This window comes from Delphinus delphis, chromosome 3 (assembly GCF_949987515.2).
Source record: "Delphinus delphis chromosome 3, mDelDel1.2, whole genome shotgun sequence".
NCBI classification, from domain to species: domain Eukaryota; kingdom Metazoa; phylum Chordata; class Mammalia; order Artiodactyla; family Delphinidae; genus Delphinus; species Delphinus delphis.
Window position 1 is genome coordinate 112,439,733 of NC_082685.1, and position 15,563 is coordinate 112,455,295.

Consider the following 15,563-nt stretch of genomic DNA (forward strand, 5'->3'; position numbering starts at 1 on the left):
AAATATCAGCTTATAAACACATAGTAAAACTCATTTATTAATGTTTTGAGGCTGTGGAGAGAAGGTGTAGAGAGCAAGAAAGTAAAAACTGAGCAAAAATAGAATAAATTGGCTAAGCTAGGTTCCTACTTAAGGAACTTCTCACCTAGAAAGAGTGCTATCACCCCCAACCCCTATCTCTGGGCTCTGAGATCATGGGGAGAGGGGTCAGTGGGCAAAGAACAGAGGAAATGATAGAAACATGTCTGTTACACACTGAATGTTTGTGTCCTCCAAAATTCCTATGCTGCAGCCCTAAACCCTGACAATATTTGGAGGCAGGACTTTTGGAAGGTAATTAGGTTTAGATGAGGTCATGAGGGTGGGGTCCCCATGATGGGATTAGTGTCCTTCTAAGAGGAAGAAGAGAGAACAGAGCTTGCTTGCTTTCTGCCATGTGAGGACACAACAAGGAGATAGCTATCTGGAAGCCAGGAAGAATGCTCTCACAAAGCGCCTTAATCTCGGACTTCCCAGCCTCCAGAACAGGGAGAAGGAAATGTCTGGAGTTTAAGTTGCCCTGTTTATGGTATTTTGTTATAGCACCCCAAGCTGACAAAGAAAATGTCTAAGCAGAGTCAGGGTGGAGAGTGAACTGAAAAGAGGAGATGTTTTCAGCAATATCTTGGAGGTCTCCACACAAGACAAGTAGGCATTCTTTAACATCATTAGTCATCAGACAGGAAATATAAACAATAAATTAAGTGGCTATTTTAAAAATGCCATTATTTTAGAAAATGATCAAAATTACTCATCTCAATTTGAGCTTCCCAGGATATCTCTAATGATGTTGACCATCTTTTAACACTGGTTACAGAGGGCCTTCTGGGGGATGGTCAGGATATCCTCTCCTGTTCTGTGAAACCTCGATCAATGGGCTCCCTTGCCCTCTGGTTTCCAAGTGTGTTTGGACAAAGATGGTACCTCCTGAAAAGGAGAACAGTAGCATGGAGGTATTTACTCCCTTGGCCCCCCCTGCCAGGCCATAGGCCTCCAGTCACTGCATTCTTCCTTAAGACCGCAGCTTAGGGGGGCTTCCCTGTCCTATAGGCTTGGTTTCTCAGGTTCCCATAACCATTCCCTCCTGTGGCTTCTTTTAGGTGGTAACAGCACCCTCTTTTTCTAGTCTTAGGGTGCTTCATCATCATTTGCTGATTTCTTTTCATCTTGCCAACACATCTGAATCAATCCCTTCATTAGATTACTTTTCTTAAACTTTTGTGGATATGCAATCTGTTTCCTGTCCAGATACCATCTTATCGGGTGTCAGGAAGGCCTGGTTGGTTGGTCTTGCCTCACCTAGGTGCAGGGTTTACTTACAGCCCTTTGATTGGTCATCAGCATCTCCCTTTTTTTTCCCCAACCAGAAGTCTCAACCCAGTTCAACAGCTGTCATCTTTCTGAGCCCCTGAATTCTCGATTTTACTTGCCCACTTGGCCCCTAAGTACTCACGTGCTCCTCTCCAACCCTGCTGGTTTCCCAGACCCTGGACTCTGTCTTCACACCTGGTGCTACAGGGCTTACTCCCTCCCTCCTATTCTGATTCCTGGCCTTCGCCCATCATAATCTGGTACCACAGGAGCTGTCTGGCCCTCACCAGCATGTCCTGTCCTGCTGCAGCCCAAGTCCTGCCTTGTGTCCACCAGGGTGGGACTCAGTAGAAAAGCATCACCTCTGAAAAGTAGCAGCTTGCTGTGCTACTTTCTGATTTGAGAACTGATTTACCGAAGTCCAAAGGAAGAATTACCTGATAGTTCTTAAAAATTATTGTGACTACTGAAGAAAGCAGTGAAAATTAGGAAAATTTGCTCAATGACTATAGTTCATGTGTTGGAAGAAAGGGAGGGCACTAAATTGTGATGAAATGAGCTATGGCAGAAAATAAACTAGGGCTTTACTAAAATTAAAACAAATAAACATGGTGAAAACGACTAGCAAGAACTCCAAGAGCTGAGAACTGAATAAGCCTGTGGTGTCACATCAGCCCCTGTTTTAAGCTCCTCCCTTGGCTTGCAATTTCCCAGCATGCAGGACACAGCTCCAGCAGGGTAGAGGCATGTGAGGGATTGTGATGACAAAAGAAGACATCGGGACCTGCAAATCCCAACAGATCCTGAGGAGAATTTGAACCTCAAGAAACAAGAGTGGGCTACGTGGTCCAGCCCTCTCTCCACTTACAGACTTTCCAGCCAACCTTCCAGGCAGACTTCATGGATAGAGATGACAGGTGGCACATTACAAAAGTAAACTAAGATGATAGCAGGGCTGTGACTAGTAGTCCAAATACATGCAATGTGGTACCATATACTCTGCTGGAGGTGGCCACACCTAATTCATCTGGCCCACAGACAGTCAATTTAATTAATTTAAAAGCAGTGATTCTCAAACTGTGGTCCCCAGATCAGCAAAACTAGCGTCTCCTAGAAGCCCGTTAGAAATCCAAATTCTCAGGCCCCACCCAAGACCTACTAAATTAGAAACTCTGGGAGTGGGACCCACCAATCTGTACTTTAACAAGCCTTCCAGGTAATTCTGTTGTACACTAAAGCTTGAGGATATTGATTTAGAGAACAAAAATGATTTTTTTTTCCAAAATACCTCTGCCCCTCCCCGAAATAAAATCTCCTTCATTATTTACCATAAGGTCAGAAAATTATCTATTTATTTTCCCTTTATATATAGTCAATTTGAGATTATCCTCACTGATTCAGAAAACCATGGAAAGAATACTACAGAAGTAATGAATCACTGGCTTAGGCACACCCTTTTGCAATAGATTGACCATCCTCATTAGGCTTTGCTTACCAAACTTCGTGGATATTCCCTGAACCCCTAGTACAACAGAGTCTGGTACAAATACGGACTGCGTGAATAAATGAGCACAATGAATGGAGGAGATGGGGAACTGGTGAGGCTGCCTACCAGCACAAAATCACTTGCAAACTGAGAACATCCTGCGTCTGATCCACAAAATAGTTAAACTACACAGAGATGGCTGCAAGTTGACTGAACTGTCAACAAAGACTCTTTTCTACAACTGGCTGCCTAGTCCCGGATGCCTCTCCAGCCACAACAGCTGGGATGAGAAAAGAAGACTTGTAAGAATCCCCAGATTTTCCCGGGGAGAGGTTCAACCATCTCCTCTGAGGATTTCTGAACAAGAATTACAAAACTGGCACAATATCAGGAGTGAGCATTCTGCAGGATTCTCCTGTTGGAGTTACTATTTTTAAAAAGGCAAACAAGAGGAAGACAAATTGCTAGGAACCTGCATTTTTTACAGCAACTGGAAGACAAATCTAACTTCTTACCAGAAATGGAAATCCACATGATATCACTGTACTGCACATGAATTATTAACGTTTATCTTTTTTTTTGTAAATTAGGTATTCAGGAAGGTTCCTGTCGACATCATGTTTGACATCATAATGCTTCATCATTCTAAAAGCCTAATGAGATGAATTCTTGCAAGAAAACAGAGAGAGAAACCAAGTACACATTTCTGCACTCTGGGGAACACCAGAGACAAAGGAGATAATGAAGATATGGTTTATAATTGATGTACAAAGAGAAAGTTTTAAAAAATCTATTACAACCCCATCACCACTGTAAACAAGACCAAATGGCAAAGACTTTACTTTTCCACCTGAGCATTTTGGAAAAGGGAGGGTGTGGGGGGGGGGGCGGGGCATGACTAGCAACTATCTCAAACTCTTAAGGTAGAAGAATTCTTCTAAAAAGAAATGAAAGTAATGTCTTTATAAAATTACCTTATCCACAAAAGAACATGGAACATGTGAAAACCGAAAAAGATACTATAACACTGAGTCACACGTCCTAAAAGGATACTATTAAATGTATTAAAATAATTCTGTGATAATAATTCTGTGTGGTTTGTATAAATAAGAATTCTGGTCTCAAATCTATAGTTTCTGAGCTCTACACATGCAAATTAGTGTTGAATAAACTGAACCAGCAGTTTTAGTCCAACATTTCCAGCAGTGGGTTGGAATGAAATAAGCTCTTATTTGGAAATCTGGTTGATAAAGCAAAGTACGTTAAATTCGTACCCAGGTCAAGCCTTTTAACACTTCAGCCAAGTAGCAATGATATTTATACAACTTCATACTAGCTGCTAATAATTGGGACTTATTTTCCCTCCAGTTTTTATTTCATTTGGTCTCTAAGTAGCCTCTTGAGAGAAGTACTAAAACATAGAGAATGAGTTCATTCATTATTCTTTCTTTCACTGAACAAACATGGAGTAGCTAGAGGTGCCAGGTACTAAATTGGGATTCTTGCTACTCTGAAAGGCAAAAATACACAATTTCTCTTAAGCAAACTAAAAAGAGTATCACAGAGTTCATAAGTTGTCACCATTCTGAACTACTGCTTCATGTTTGCAAATTTCCTTTTCAACAAGAAGGCAAAGGATAGTCTTTATTGATAAAATTCCAATTTAATTATTTCACCAAATATAACATTTTAATCCCCTGAAATTACTCCTAGTGGTAACTTTATGTGAACTGGTGGGGGTGGGAGGGAGGGGAAGCTTAACAAAAGAAAGTGTTCAGCACATACCTTTATAACAAATGTTCAATTAGTAGGTTGTACTGTCATGAGTCCAGGTCTCTAGTTCTTGGTTATTCTATCAATACACAGTTAACATTCAAAAGCTAGAAGAGAAAGCTTACACCTGGTACATAGTAGGTGCTCAATAAATGGTATTTGTATTATAATGAGTACATTATCATATTATATTACATGATTATTACCAGAGAAACTCTACAACTATAAGTAAACATCAGTTAAGCTTCATGTTACAAAATCAGATGCTGTTAAAGTAAGCTCACTAAAAGAAACTTTTGCTCTTCCAGACTGAGGTAAGCACATGTCATCCTTCTCTTAACCCCTCCACTGAGAGCTGACTTTATCCAATGAAGACTAGGAGCCTCCTCACACTAGCCGCCTCCAGTTGCTGAATAACTTTTCAAGTATTAACTATACAATCGTGCCTTTACCAAATAATCAATGGAACGATTCCTGGTAATTTACTGACCATGTAAAAACTGTGATTCTACCTCACATTAACAGTCATAGAGACATACTTCTTTTCCTCTGTACTGTGGGATGTGCCATTGTCCTGTTTGCTATATAAGGATAAAAGGCCCAGTGGCCATATTTACACAGTGAAAAACCTCTTGGATTTAATAGTATTTTGAGAACACACAGGAAGGCACTATTAAAATAATCATTTTTCTTCTGGCATTAAGAAATAAGTAGTGACTGCTTTAATCACTTAATTTTTTCTAGTTCCTCAAAATTCCACTCTCCTGAAAGATGAGATGTATGTGCAGAATGAATCATCTTAAGACAGCTACACTGCACGGAAACCACTTCCCCTCACTGTAGCTCAGCCGACCCTCCTCACTCACGACCCGATTCTCTCAATTATGTCCAAGACGCAGCCAACCCAAAGAAGTGATAAACAACAGGTTCCGCTCAGGTCCTCTTCCTCCATCCCTCCGGAAAACAGAAACACCCTCATTCATTCACAAATCCCACACTCGGTCCCTGTGGCTGAGACTTCATGCAACCTGGCTGGTGTCTCCAGGTAAAAACCTGAACACGAGGGCACTATAGTACCGTTGCACCGAGTCTGCACCATTCACCTACGAGCCACGCAAATCCAACCCGGAGCTCAAATTTCATTCAATGGGACTCGCCACCGAACGCTCTCGATGATGCCCACCCCTCCTCCTGAGTTGACCCAGCCCAGCCTTCTCCACCTCAGTGAGAAACGGGCCAGCCCACCTGCTTCCCTTCTCCACCCGGTGCCCCAGAACCAGCGCCCTGGACCCCTCCAGGGGTCTTTAATGCTCATATTTCCTGGGCCCTCATCACCCCCATAAATGAAAAGTAAACTCCTCCTTAGTGACAACCTCCCCAAACCAACCACGTCACGGCCACTCAACTCCGCCGGAGCCCCCTACCCGCCGGACGGGGCAGGCGGCCCCCTTCCAGCCCGGGCCGGAGCCCGGCGTTTACCTTGACGCTGGTGTAGCTGGTCTGGGTCTCGGCCTCCGCGCTGCTGCAGCAGTGGCGACTCCGGCCCCTGCAGGTGGTCGCCGCGGGGGCCGTGGAGCCCGCGCTGCTGCCGCTGCCCAGCTCACCGCGGGCCCTGCGGCCGCGGGCGGCACCGGGGGGCCAGGACGCGCGGCTCGGGGGGATGGCGTCGGCGGCGTCGGTCTGGACGAAGAGGCCGTGCAGTGGGGCCGCGGGGCCCTGCGACACGCTGGTGGTCTGGCGGGGCGAGTTGGACTCGTCCGAGTCCCGGCAGTAGATCACGCCGCTCTGCGAGACGTGGATGCTGGGGGCGCAGCCCATCCCTCGGCCGGGGTCCCTCGAGCGCCCGCCCGCTCCCCCGGCCGCCGGGCCCCAGCGCCGCGGCGGCCACCTGCAGTGAGGGGGCGGGCGCCTTGGCGGCGGCGCCCGGACCGCTCGCCCCCCGGCCTGTCTGGCCGCCGCTCCGTCGGGCTCGCCGCGGCACCCCTCGCCGAGCCTCCTGGGGCTGCGCGCGTCACCCCAACTTTCCCTTCTGGGCCATCTTCCTCCCCGAGCGGGAGAGCGCGCACACACAGCGCCCCGCGCGCACGGGTGGCCGCCACCCTCCCCGCCGCGGCGCCCCAAACGAGCTCGCTGCGCCTCCGCCCTCCCCTCCGCCCTCGGCCCGCGCCGCCGCCCAGCTCGACCTCGCCGGGCTCCCGCGGCCCCTGGGCCAGAGCACCGCCCGCCCGCCCGCCTGAACCTCTTTCCCTACTTTCGGTCCGCGCGCGCGTCTCCCTCCCTCCTTCCTTCCCTCCCGCCCGCCTTCCTCTGCGGCGCCCTCACTCCGCAGCCGCCGCCACTCGGGCCCCGCTGCGCCCCTCGGCCCCGCCCGCCGCTCCCCGCGCTCTCCAGGGCTGAGCAGAGAGTGCCCGCCGCCCGGCTCGGCCCCCGGGGCCCCAGGGCGCGGCAGCGTGCACCACGCCTCGGCGCCCTCCCCTCCTCCGCTGTCCAGAGGCCTCATCCCTCCTGCACCCGTCCCGGGGCCGACCCCCGGTTCCCCAGCCCCTCTTCCCCTCACGGCACACACCCCGGGCCGGCCCCGAAAGGCGGTGTAGCCTGGGGAGCCCCGCAACAAGCTTCTGGCCTTTCACGAACACTTGCAACATCCCAGTAAAACACCACGATGCCCTGTAGGGACCCTCCAGACCATGCCCACCCATCTGACTTGCTCGCCTCCCAGTACACTCAGAGCATTGAGGAGAGAATTCATGCCTCCATAGTCCCCCGCTTCCCCACGCACTCTGAAGGCTGAGCTGGATGGCGGGCGACCCAGTCTTCAAACGAAGTCCATTCCATGTCTACTCATCATCTGGAGGTCAAGCCAAGGGACGAGAGGCCCTGCAGAGGACCAAGCACTTGAACACACAAATTCTAAGATCCAAAGAAAGAACAGAAAGAAGCTGTTCGCGTGGTTCTTGGATTTCTCCTCCAGAGTTTTCACCCCTTCCTTGGGTGTCACTAAATTTTCACCCTGGCTTCTACTCCATCCAGCCTCCCGTTGTCCACTGCTCTGCCTGACACCCCAGGCTGGGCTGTCAAAACTGCCTCCCCTCACTCCCCTGAGTGAGGCTACACAGCTTCACACGAGGGGAGCAAGAATACCTTCAGAAGAAGGCTGCTTATCATCGTCTCCGCTGTGCAATCTGGGTTAGCGCTTCGAGGCACCACTGCTCATTTATTCATTGGTTTTTTGAGTGGATCCTGCCTGCTGCCACAGCATCGCATGGATAGTCCAAGGAAAGACTCAACAGTAGAGTTGCTTATAAGGTTAAAGGCAAGAACAGAGTCCTGATGCAAAGCACAAAGAAGTATCCCATTTAAAATAATTTTTTTGGTTCCTCCCTCCCTTTCTCTCCCCCTAACATCAAATTTGGGAATGACTGGATCAAGACTTTATCTTACAGCTTCTAACCTTCCTAGAGAAGCAAATCTCAAATTCAGATACACAGAGGAGAAAGAACTAACCTAACCTAGTCTAACTAACCTAAGCTAACCTAAGTCTTCTACTTCTGTTTCTCTTCCCAGTTTAACCCTAGAACTTTCCAACTTTTGGTCTCTTTAAAAATATATATATTTGATGACATGAAAAAGTGTATCTCTAGTTAATGCAGAGAAAGTCTATATTTTCTAATGGACAGGCAAATTGCTCATAAAATTTCTGTGCAGGTTGGGTTTCCCAAGAAGCAGACCCTGAAATGGTGTTTAGCAGGCATAAGGTTTATGAGTAAATACTCTAGGACCCTAATCAACATCTGGAAGGAAAGGAGGGAGGGAGGGAAGTAGGAGGGGGCAGTGGAGATTGAGCAGGGAGAAACTGAGCTAGAATACAGCCTCACTAAAAGCCTCAGGCAACCCTGCAGGGAAAATTCTGAAACGGGATGATGCATCAGAGCTGTCCTGAATTGGGTCCAGGATAGGCCTTTATACTCTTACGTGGATCAGCAGTTACTTGCAGGCCACCACAGTAGCCTTGGGCCAGGTGGCTCTCTCCAGCCGAGGCGATTCCCTTATGAGACTGACAGCTGCGCAGAGGGTGATCTGCTGGCAGCACTCCTCCAGCTGAAGGAATAAGTCCTTCTTTCCTGGCATCGTGGCTTCCACCACAGTTCCCTTCCATGCTCCCTTGTCCCTATCCATGCCTGTAAGAATACCACATTAAATGGTCAAGACTGAGATATAGGGACAGTCGTCCATTTGAAATAGGCCTAAGCCTGATGGCTGACATCTGCTCTACTTCCAAGGGACCATTCAGAATCTGGGCAAACATCATTAGTTAAATTACAAAAGCACTAGTCTCCCTGATGCAATGTTAGGTCAGGAGTTACTGGTTCCTAAAGTTTCTCTATGATTCTCTCATATACTCCCATTTCAGTCATTATCCTTCACAGAGCTACCAGTCAATGTCAGCCTTTTTTGACATCTAGAGCCATGCTAATTCTCAGACCATATGTCTACTTCTTCAGAGTTTTCTCTAGGAATGTGGTTACTATGACGAAAGCTCCCAGAGAAGAGAAAAGGGCCAGTCACTCACTGAGGCTTTGAAGGCAAGAAGATTATGATAAAACAGAAATTACAACCAATCTTCTGGTGGAGAACATTAGGAGCTGAGTCATGAAGGGACAAGTCACCCAGAAGCAAATTTAGGAAAAAAAAAAAAAAAATTAGAAGCAAAATTAAAAAAAAAAAAAGATTAAGACTTGAGAGAAGTAAATAACCCCTAGGTGGCTATTGAACAGGACTGAGCTGCTTTAGTATGTTAACTGACCATTACTTATTGGGTTGGGACCGGAGCCTTTCACTGAATATGAGTTTTTGCAGGAGCAGAAGAGGGAATGGGGGAAATGCACTAGCTATAAATTCTTCCTCCCATTCCCAGAGCAGCCAATAGCTTCAGTATCTTTCTCAGACCTAGCTTCCACTGCCAATTCTGGCTTAGTGAAAGGAAAAAAATAATGTATCCCTATAATCTCCACCAAGTGTTCTCAGTGGGAATGTGTAACCTGCCCCCATCGCTGGCACAAATCTGGTCACTGAAACATGCAGAAGCGTGCAAGCGGAGGAAAAATGGTTTAACTGAAATCGTTCCCTAGCTAAGCTCTGAGGCCTGAGTTCTTGCTCCTGTAAGTGATTTCTGGACCAATTCCCATGTCACAATTTCAGTGCATTCCACAATAACCGCGAAGTCTACAAGTTCAGACACTGCAGATAAAATTTAGGCTCAAGTTACAGAATAAGGCCAGAAAAACCAACATTATAAAAAAATTTGAGTTAAGAAAATTTAGCTACAGCCAATGTCCAAGAAAGAAATCAAACAGCAAAGTAAATCAGAAATTTCTTCTAAACCTCAGAAATGTCCAGGGTCAGCTGAACGGCTTGTATGTTTTATACTGATGTCAAACAAGAGCTGATTTCAGAATTATGACCCAGAAGCACTGCAAGACCCTGAACAATTAAGGTCCCTTCCCATTCTAAATTGGTATAACCCTTTCAGAATTCCTCTAAAGAAGAATAAAATGTGACTAATCCATTTTGAGTGATTCTTAACCATAAAGGTTAAAACAATTGCAGCTTTCAGATTAATCTTTAGGTAATCAAACATTTAATCAACCAATCAATCTTACAGAACTCTGTATTCAAACTTTATTCCTAATGGTGGAGCTTACTGGAAGTCTAACCACCTGATAAGTGAAACGATACAGTTTATTAGGTAGCCTGGCACAGTGGAAGGTTCACTGAACTCTGTGAGAAGGGCGAACTTGAACCTTGTGCTGCTTCTTGTAGCTGTGTAACCTCCAGGAAGTCACTTAACCTCTGGGCCTCAATTTCCTACATCATCTTCAACGTCTCTAAATCACCAACATTTGGGGATGCTGTGAATTTTTTCCTTTCTTTTATTAAATTATTTTAAATTTAGAACAGTGGAATTTTTGACCTGAAAGAGTAGTCCTCAACCTAACTGCTCATCAGAATCACCCTGAGGAATTGGCCAGAAACACAGCAGCTTCCTGATCCCATCCCAGAGACTTGGAGGCCGGCGTCAAGGGCAGGTCCAAAGAAGGTGAGTCCAGTGCAGCCTCTCCACAGCCTCCTTTGGGGGACTAGAATAGAAGCTGAAGTCCTTACAAGAGCCTACAAAATCCTACCTGACATGGCCCCTGCCCGGCCTTTCTCAGCTCTCTCCCCTCTCACCAGCACTCTCTCTTCTCCAGCCACATTGACCTCTTTGCTCTTTCCCTAAGACACCTAACAATATTAGCCAGGAACCCTTCCCTCTGCCAATTATGCTGTCAAAAAGGACAGGGCTACCTTCCTCACTCAGATGCTGCCTTCTGAGCATCTGAGTAACTCTTATTTATCCCTCCACTGTCCCCCCACCACTCCTGATTTCCACCCCCAGCTCTGTTTTTCTTATTCCATAGCACTTATCACTTTCCAATTTATTATATAATTAGCTCATTTATTATTATGTTCATTTTCTATCTTCCCCCACTAGAGAGTAGCCTTCACTACGGCAGGGATTTTTTGGTTTCCTATTCACTGATGGACCAAATTCCTAGTGCCTGGCATACAGTACATGCTGAAATATTTGTTGAATGAATGAATGATTTTTTCTCATTGCTTCCTTTTCTGTCTTTCTCTTCTCTTAACTGTTATACCTCAAAATGGAAGGGGTTTGGGCTTTTTCTTTATTGAGTAGAGGGTTATGTTCTATGTTTTTGGTTTTTAAAACCGTGACTGCCTTGACCTGATAATCCTCTTTTTGGCAATATACATCAGAAAAAGTCAAAAGAATAAAACAATAACTTATACAAAGATGTTGCAACACTATTTACAATAATGAAAATGGAGATAATCTAAACCAAACACTTAGGGAATAGCTCAACAAATTACACTAGCAGTCAGAATACCGCTATTGAAATGTGTATGGATTAAATATTTATATATAGTATATGTAGCTTGATTACAACTATGGGAAATGCATGTCTATCTGTTGAGGTTCATAAGTGAATGTAAAGTGATATAGATAAGAAGTTGAAGAACGACAAATTTCTTTTTGTGAAAAACTATTTTACTGGGACTTCCCTGGTGGCGCAGTGGTTAAGAATCTGCCTGCCAATGCAGGGGACACGGGTTCAAGGCCTGGTGTGGGGAGATCCCACATGTCGCGGAGCAACTAAGCCCGTGCACCACAGCTACTGAACCTGCGCTCTAGAGCCCGCGAACCACAAGTACTGAGCCCACATGCCACAACTACTGAAGCCCGCGCACCTAGAGCCCGTGCTCCGCAAGAAGAGAAGCCACCGCAGTGAGAAGCCCACGCACCACAACAAAGACTAGCCCCTGCTCGCCGCAACTAGAGAAAGCCCGCGCACGGCAACAAAGACCCAACACAGCCAAAAATAAATAAATAAATAAATGAATAAATTGATTAATTAATTAATTAAAAAAAAACTATTTCACCAAATACACCAATAATGTACATGAATGAGCATCATGTTTCTTAATTCTCTCCTCAAAAATATTTTAGCTAAGTATTTTTTAAAATATTTATTATTTATTTATTTGGCTGTACCAGATCATAGTTGCGGCACACAGGATCTTCGTTGCTGTGTGGGGGACAATTAGTTACGTCATGTGGGCTCTTAGTTGTGGCATGCATGCAGGATCTAGTTCCCTGACCAGGGATGGAACCCGGGCCCCCTGCATTGGGAGCGTGGAGTCAACGACTGGACCACCAGGGAACTCCCTAGCTAACTATATTTTCTTTTATGGACTCCCACTGATTTTTTTTCTTTCAGACAGAAGGTAGAAGATGGAAAAAATTAAAGAAGGAAAAGGATCAGACATAAATGGAGACAGAAATAATTTTTCTGTCTTTTACAAATTTCTCTGTCATTTACAAAGGAAATACAAAACCAGAGGCACAGAGACACAAAGGTACAGAGGCTAAAAGAAAGTGAGAGTCAAAAAAAGACATGGGAACCATTTTCATGGTGAAATATTCCTACCAAGTGGATTTACAGCTCTTTTAAGGAAATAAAAATAAGTTGTAAGTTGTATGTTTAACTGTAAATGTATCATTTTTTGGACCTTTTACCACAGACCAAGTGAAATTTAGGAGAAGGTTTGGCCCACAGGATAGTTTTCCCAAGCCAGTTGTAGAATGTGCAAAAAGAGATGCAGGAAGGTGATTCAGCCAACATCTGACTTTTTTAGGTTAACGTCACCAAACATGGAATCCACTGAACACTGGGCCCTGAATCCATGTACTCAAAAGTGATCTGACCATTAACAAGAACACCATGGCGGGGGGCCTGGGGGGGCGCAGCGGCAGGCTGCATCAGCCCTGGAGAGGGGCCTCCAGAGTCTTCTTGTTACTCATCTTCAGAATTCTCCTGGACTCACATAGAGGCTATGAAAAATGAAATATTCATTTCCAAAAATCTTGTGAATACATTTCACAAGAGCATCAGGCATAAAAGAATATACAAATGAAGCACGAGGTACAGCCTTACTCCAAAGGAGCTTCTAGAGCAATCAGGGAGATGAGACTTACACACAAGAAGTGACAGAGCATAATACATGAGCTGACACTCAAGGCATAAGAGCAAAACCGAGCAGTACCGGCAATTCTTTTTAGTAGTTATGACAATTGGGGAAGGCTTGCTGGAGAAGGGGACATGTCAGTTGGACCTCAACCAGTGTTTGAGGACTTTTCAAGCAAGGGAAAGAGCATGAGCAAAGGCACAGAGGCAGAATTTACCTTGGTGGATCCAGAAGACAGTGAGCAGATGAGATAACGAGACAGTGTCTCCTGAGGTGGGGATGGTAAGGTTGGAAGGGGAAGAAAGAAGACAGAAAATGGAAGACTGAAAATTCTCCTGTATGTAGTGGAAGTCAATGTAGGTCCTACCACCCTTAAGGAAACTCCCCATGTAAAAATCTAGATTTAGAAACAAATTCTTGTCTTGCAAAATAAGTTTGTGTTTGCCAAATGGTTAAACATTGGCTTTCTAAAAAAAATAGTAGACTGCATGGCTTCAATGAATACTTTTCTACAGCACTATAATTTGGGGGGGGGTATTCAGTCAAGGTTTAAATTATTAATTCACTCTGATTTGACTTAAGCTATATAATATATAAAGCAAAGCACATTTGCTTCTAAATTAGTGTGACATTTCCTCAATGCTTCATGGCTAATAAAATAAAAAAAGGTTCAGGATTTTAAGCAGGTCCTCCTCTATGTGTACACACACTTTGCTAAGCTCTAAAAGATTCCATTACACTATGTGACGCTAATGTCATTCATTCACTCATTCATTCCATCAAATATTAACTGAGGGGCTACCATGTATCAGACACTAACTAGGCACTGGGAAACAAGACAGAAACAGTCTCTTCTATAGAGTTAGAATACGATGGGGGGATTGGAAGGACAAACACACACTACAATTCTCTGGTAGTGGTGAAGCTTGTACAGGGATTCAAAGTACATTGATGTGATAGAGAGGGGGTAGGTTATGGATGTTTTCTCAGAGGAGATGACATTTAAGATTCTCAAAAAACCTTACCAAAGGAGTATCGGTCTTGTCATCTATCCATCCACCAATCCACGCAATAAGAAGACTGAGCACCCACCACTGTGCCAGGTCCTGAGAGGGACGCAAAGAAGGAACATCCTCAGTACCCACTCTCAGACAGTTCTATCAGGAACACAGACACACACGCAGAGAAGTGTGTTAACACTTGCTTTGGAAAAATAACCCAAGCGCAGAGAGAAAGATCACTGTGGGTGGAGTGATGCAGAAGATGTCACTGAGGAGTGTGGCACTTGGAAGAAAGGGCGGTATTTGAATAAGTGGAAAAGAGGCCATTCCAGAGAGAATAATGTGAGCAAAGGCCCAGAGGTGGGCACACAAACTGAATGCTTGAAGAACAATGAAGTAGGTTATTCAAAAGGTGTGTGGTGTGGGCGAAGAGTATAGCATTATTTTGGCTGACAAGGTAGGCTCGGACCTACCAGGGAACCAAATGCCAGAGTAAGGAGTTTGGCAAAATTCTAGTCATTGGGAATCACTGAGGTTTTTTCAGTAAGACTGTACCTTAAAAGTGCGAATTTACTGAGGTGAATCTGGTTGCATATACAAGAAGGACTGGTGAAGGGAGTCTGGAATGAGGATCAGTAAGGCGCTATAATAATCCAGGCATGGGATAATAGGGACTGTTCTGGATTTGGAGATAGGGCCATTAGGGAGGTAATTACAGTAAAATGAGGTCATAAGGGTGAGGCCCTAATCCAATAGAACCCATATCCTTATAAGAAGAGGAAGCGACACCAGAGCGCTTTTTCTCTCTCTCCAGGCCCGCACACAGAGAAAAGGCCATATCAGCACACAGTGAGAAGGCATGTCAGCTTCTAGGTCCTCCACACTAACAAGGTCATGGCCCTCCTTTCCCAGTGCAGCTAAGAATACAGTCTCTTTGCCAAGACGTCCTTGGGTTTCCCTACAGTCTGGTCTACACAGGGATATGAGTTTCTTGCTTCATGTCCAGATTGTTAAATTCAGTCTTTTGATACTTCTGCTTCGAGGACAGCTTTTGAGCCCTGGGATTTTCCCTCTTAACTAGCTAAAGGTGCCTCAAGGCTGCAGATCAGCCCAAGGGCCCTACGTTAGCACCTTCCGTGATTCTGATGTCTTAATCCTCTCCCTTAGGCTGCTAGGGCTGTGAAAGGAGGTGTTCTAGAAGGGATTTTGGCAGAAAGGCTCTTCCTTCTCGGAGTCTGACATTTGCTCAGCAGCGTGGCACTTCCCGTGTTACACCATTAAACATCTCCTAGGCAACAGTAGCTGGGGGTATGACTGATTACTTCTTCATACCTCATATGATGTGGCTTACAATAAATTAAGTCTGC

At 45.4% G+C, this 15,563-nt stretch overlaps 1 protein-coding gene across 11 annotated transcripts in view; it reads right to left on the reverse strand.

The window, feature by feature from the left end:
* PDE8B (phosphodiesterase 8B) overlaps window positions 1–15,563 on the reverse strand; it is a 379,854-nt gene that overhangs the window by 247,216 nt on the left and 117,075 nt on the right. For 2 of the 11 annotated variants that reach the window (XM_060009269.2, XM_060009268.2), the window contains one exon: window positions 14,221–14,301. The exons of 6 other annotated variants lie outside the window; for them this stretch is intronic. In XM_060009269.2, the coding sequence (XP_059865252.1) occupies window positions 14,221–14,301 (81 nt within the window). Of the gene's footprint in view, window positions 1–6,088; window positions 6,731–14,220; window positions 14,302–15,563 lie in introns of those variants that run through there. 3 more of the 11 variants (XM_060009267.2, XM_060009265.2, XM_060009266.1) reach the window with 2 other exon arrangements.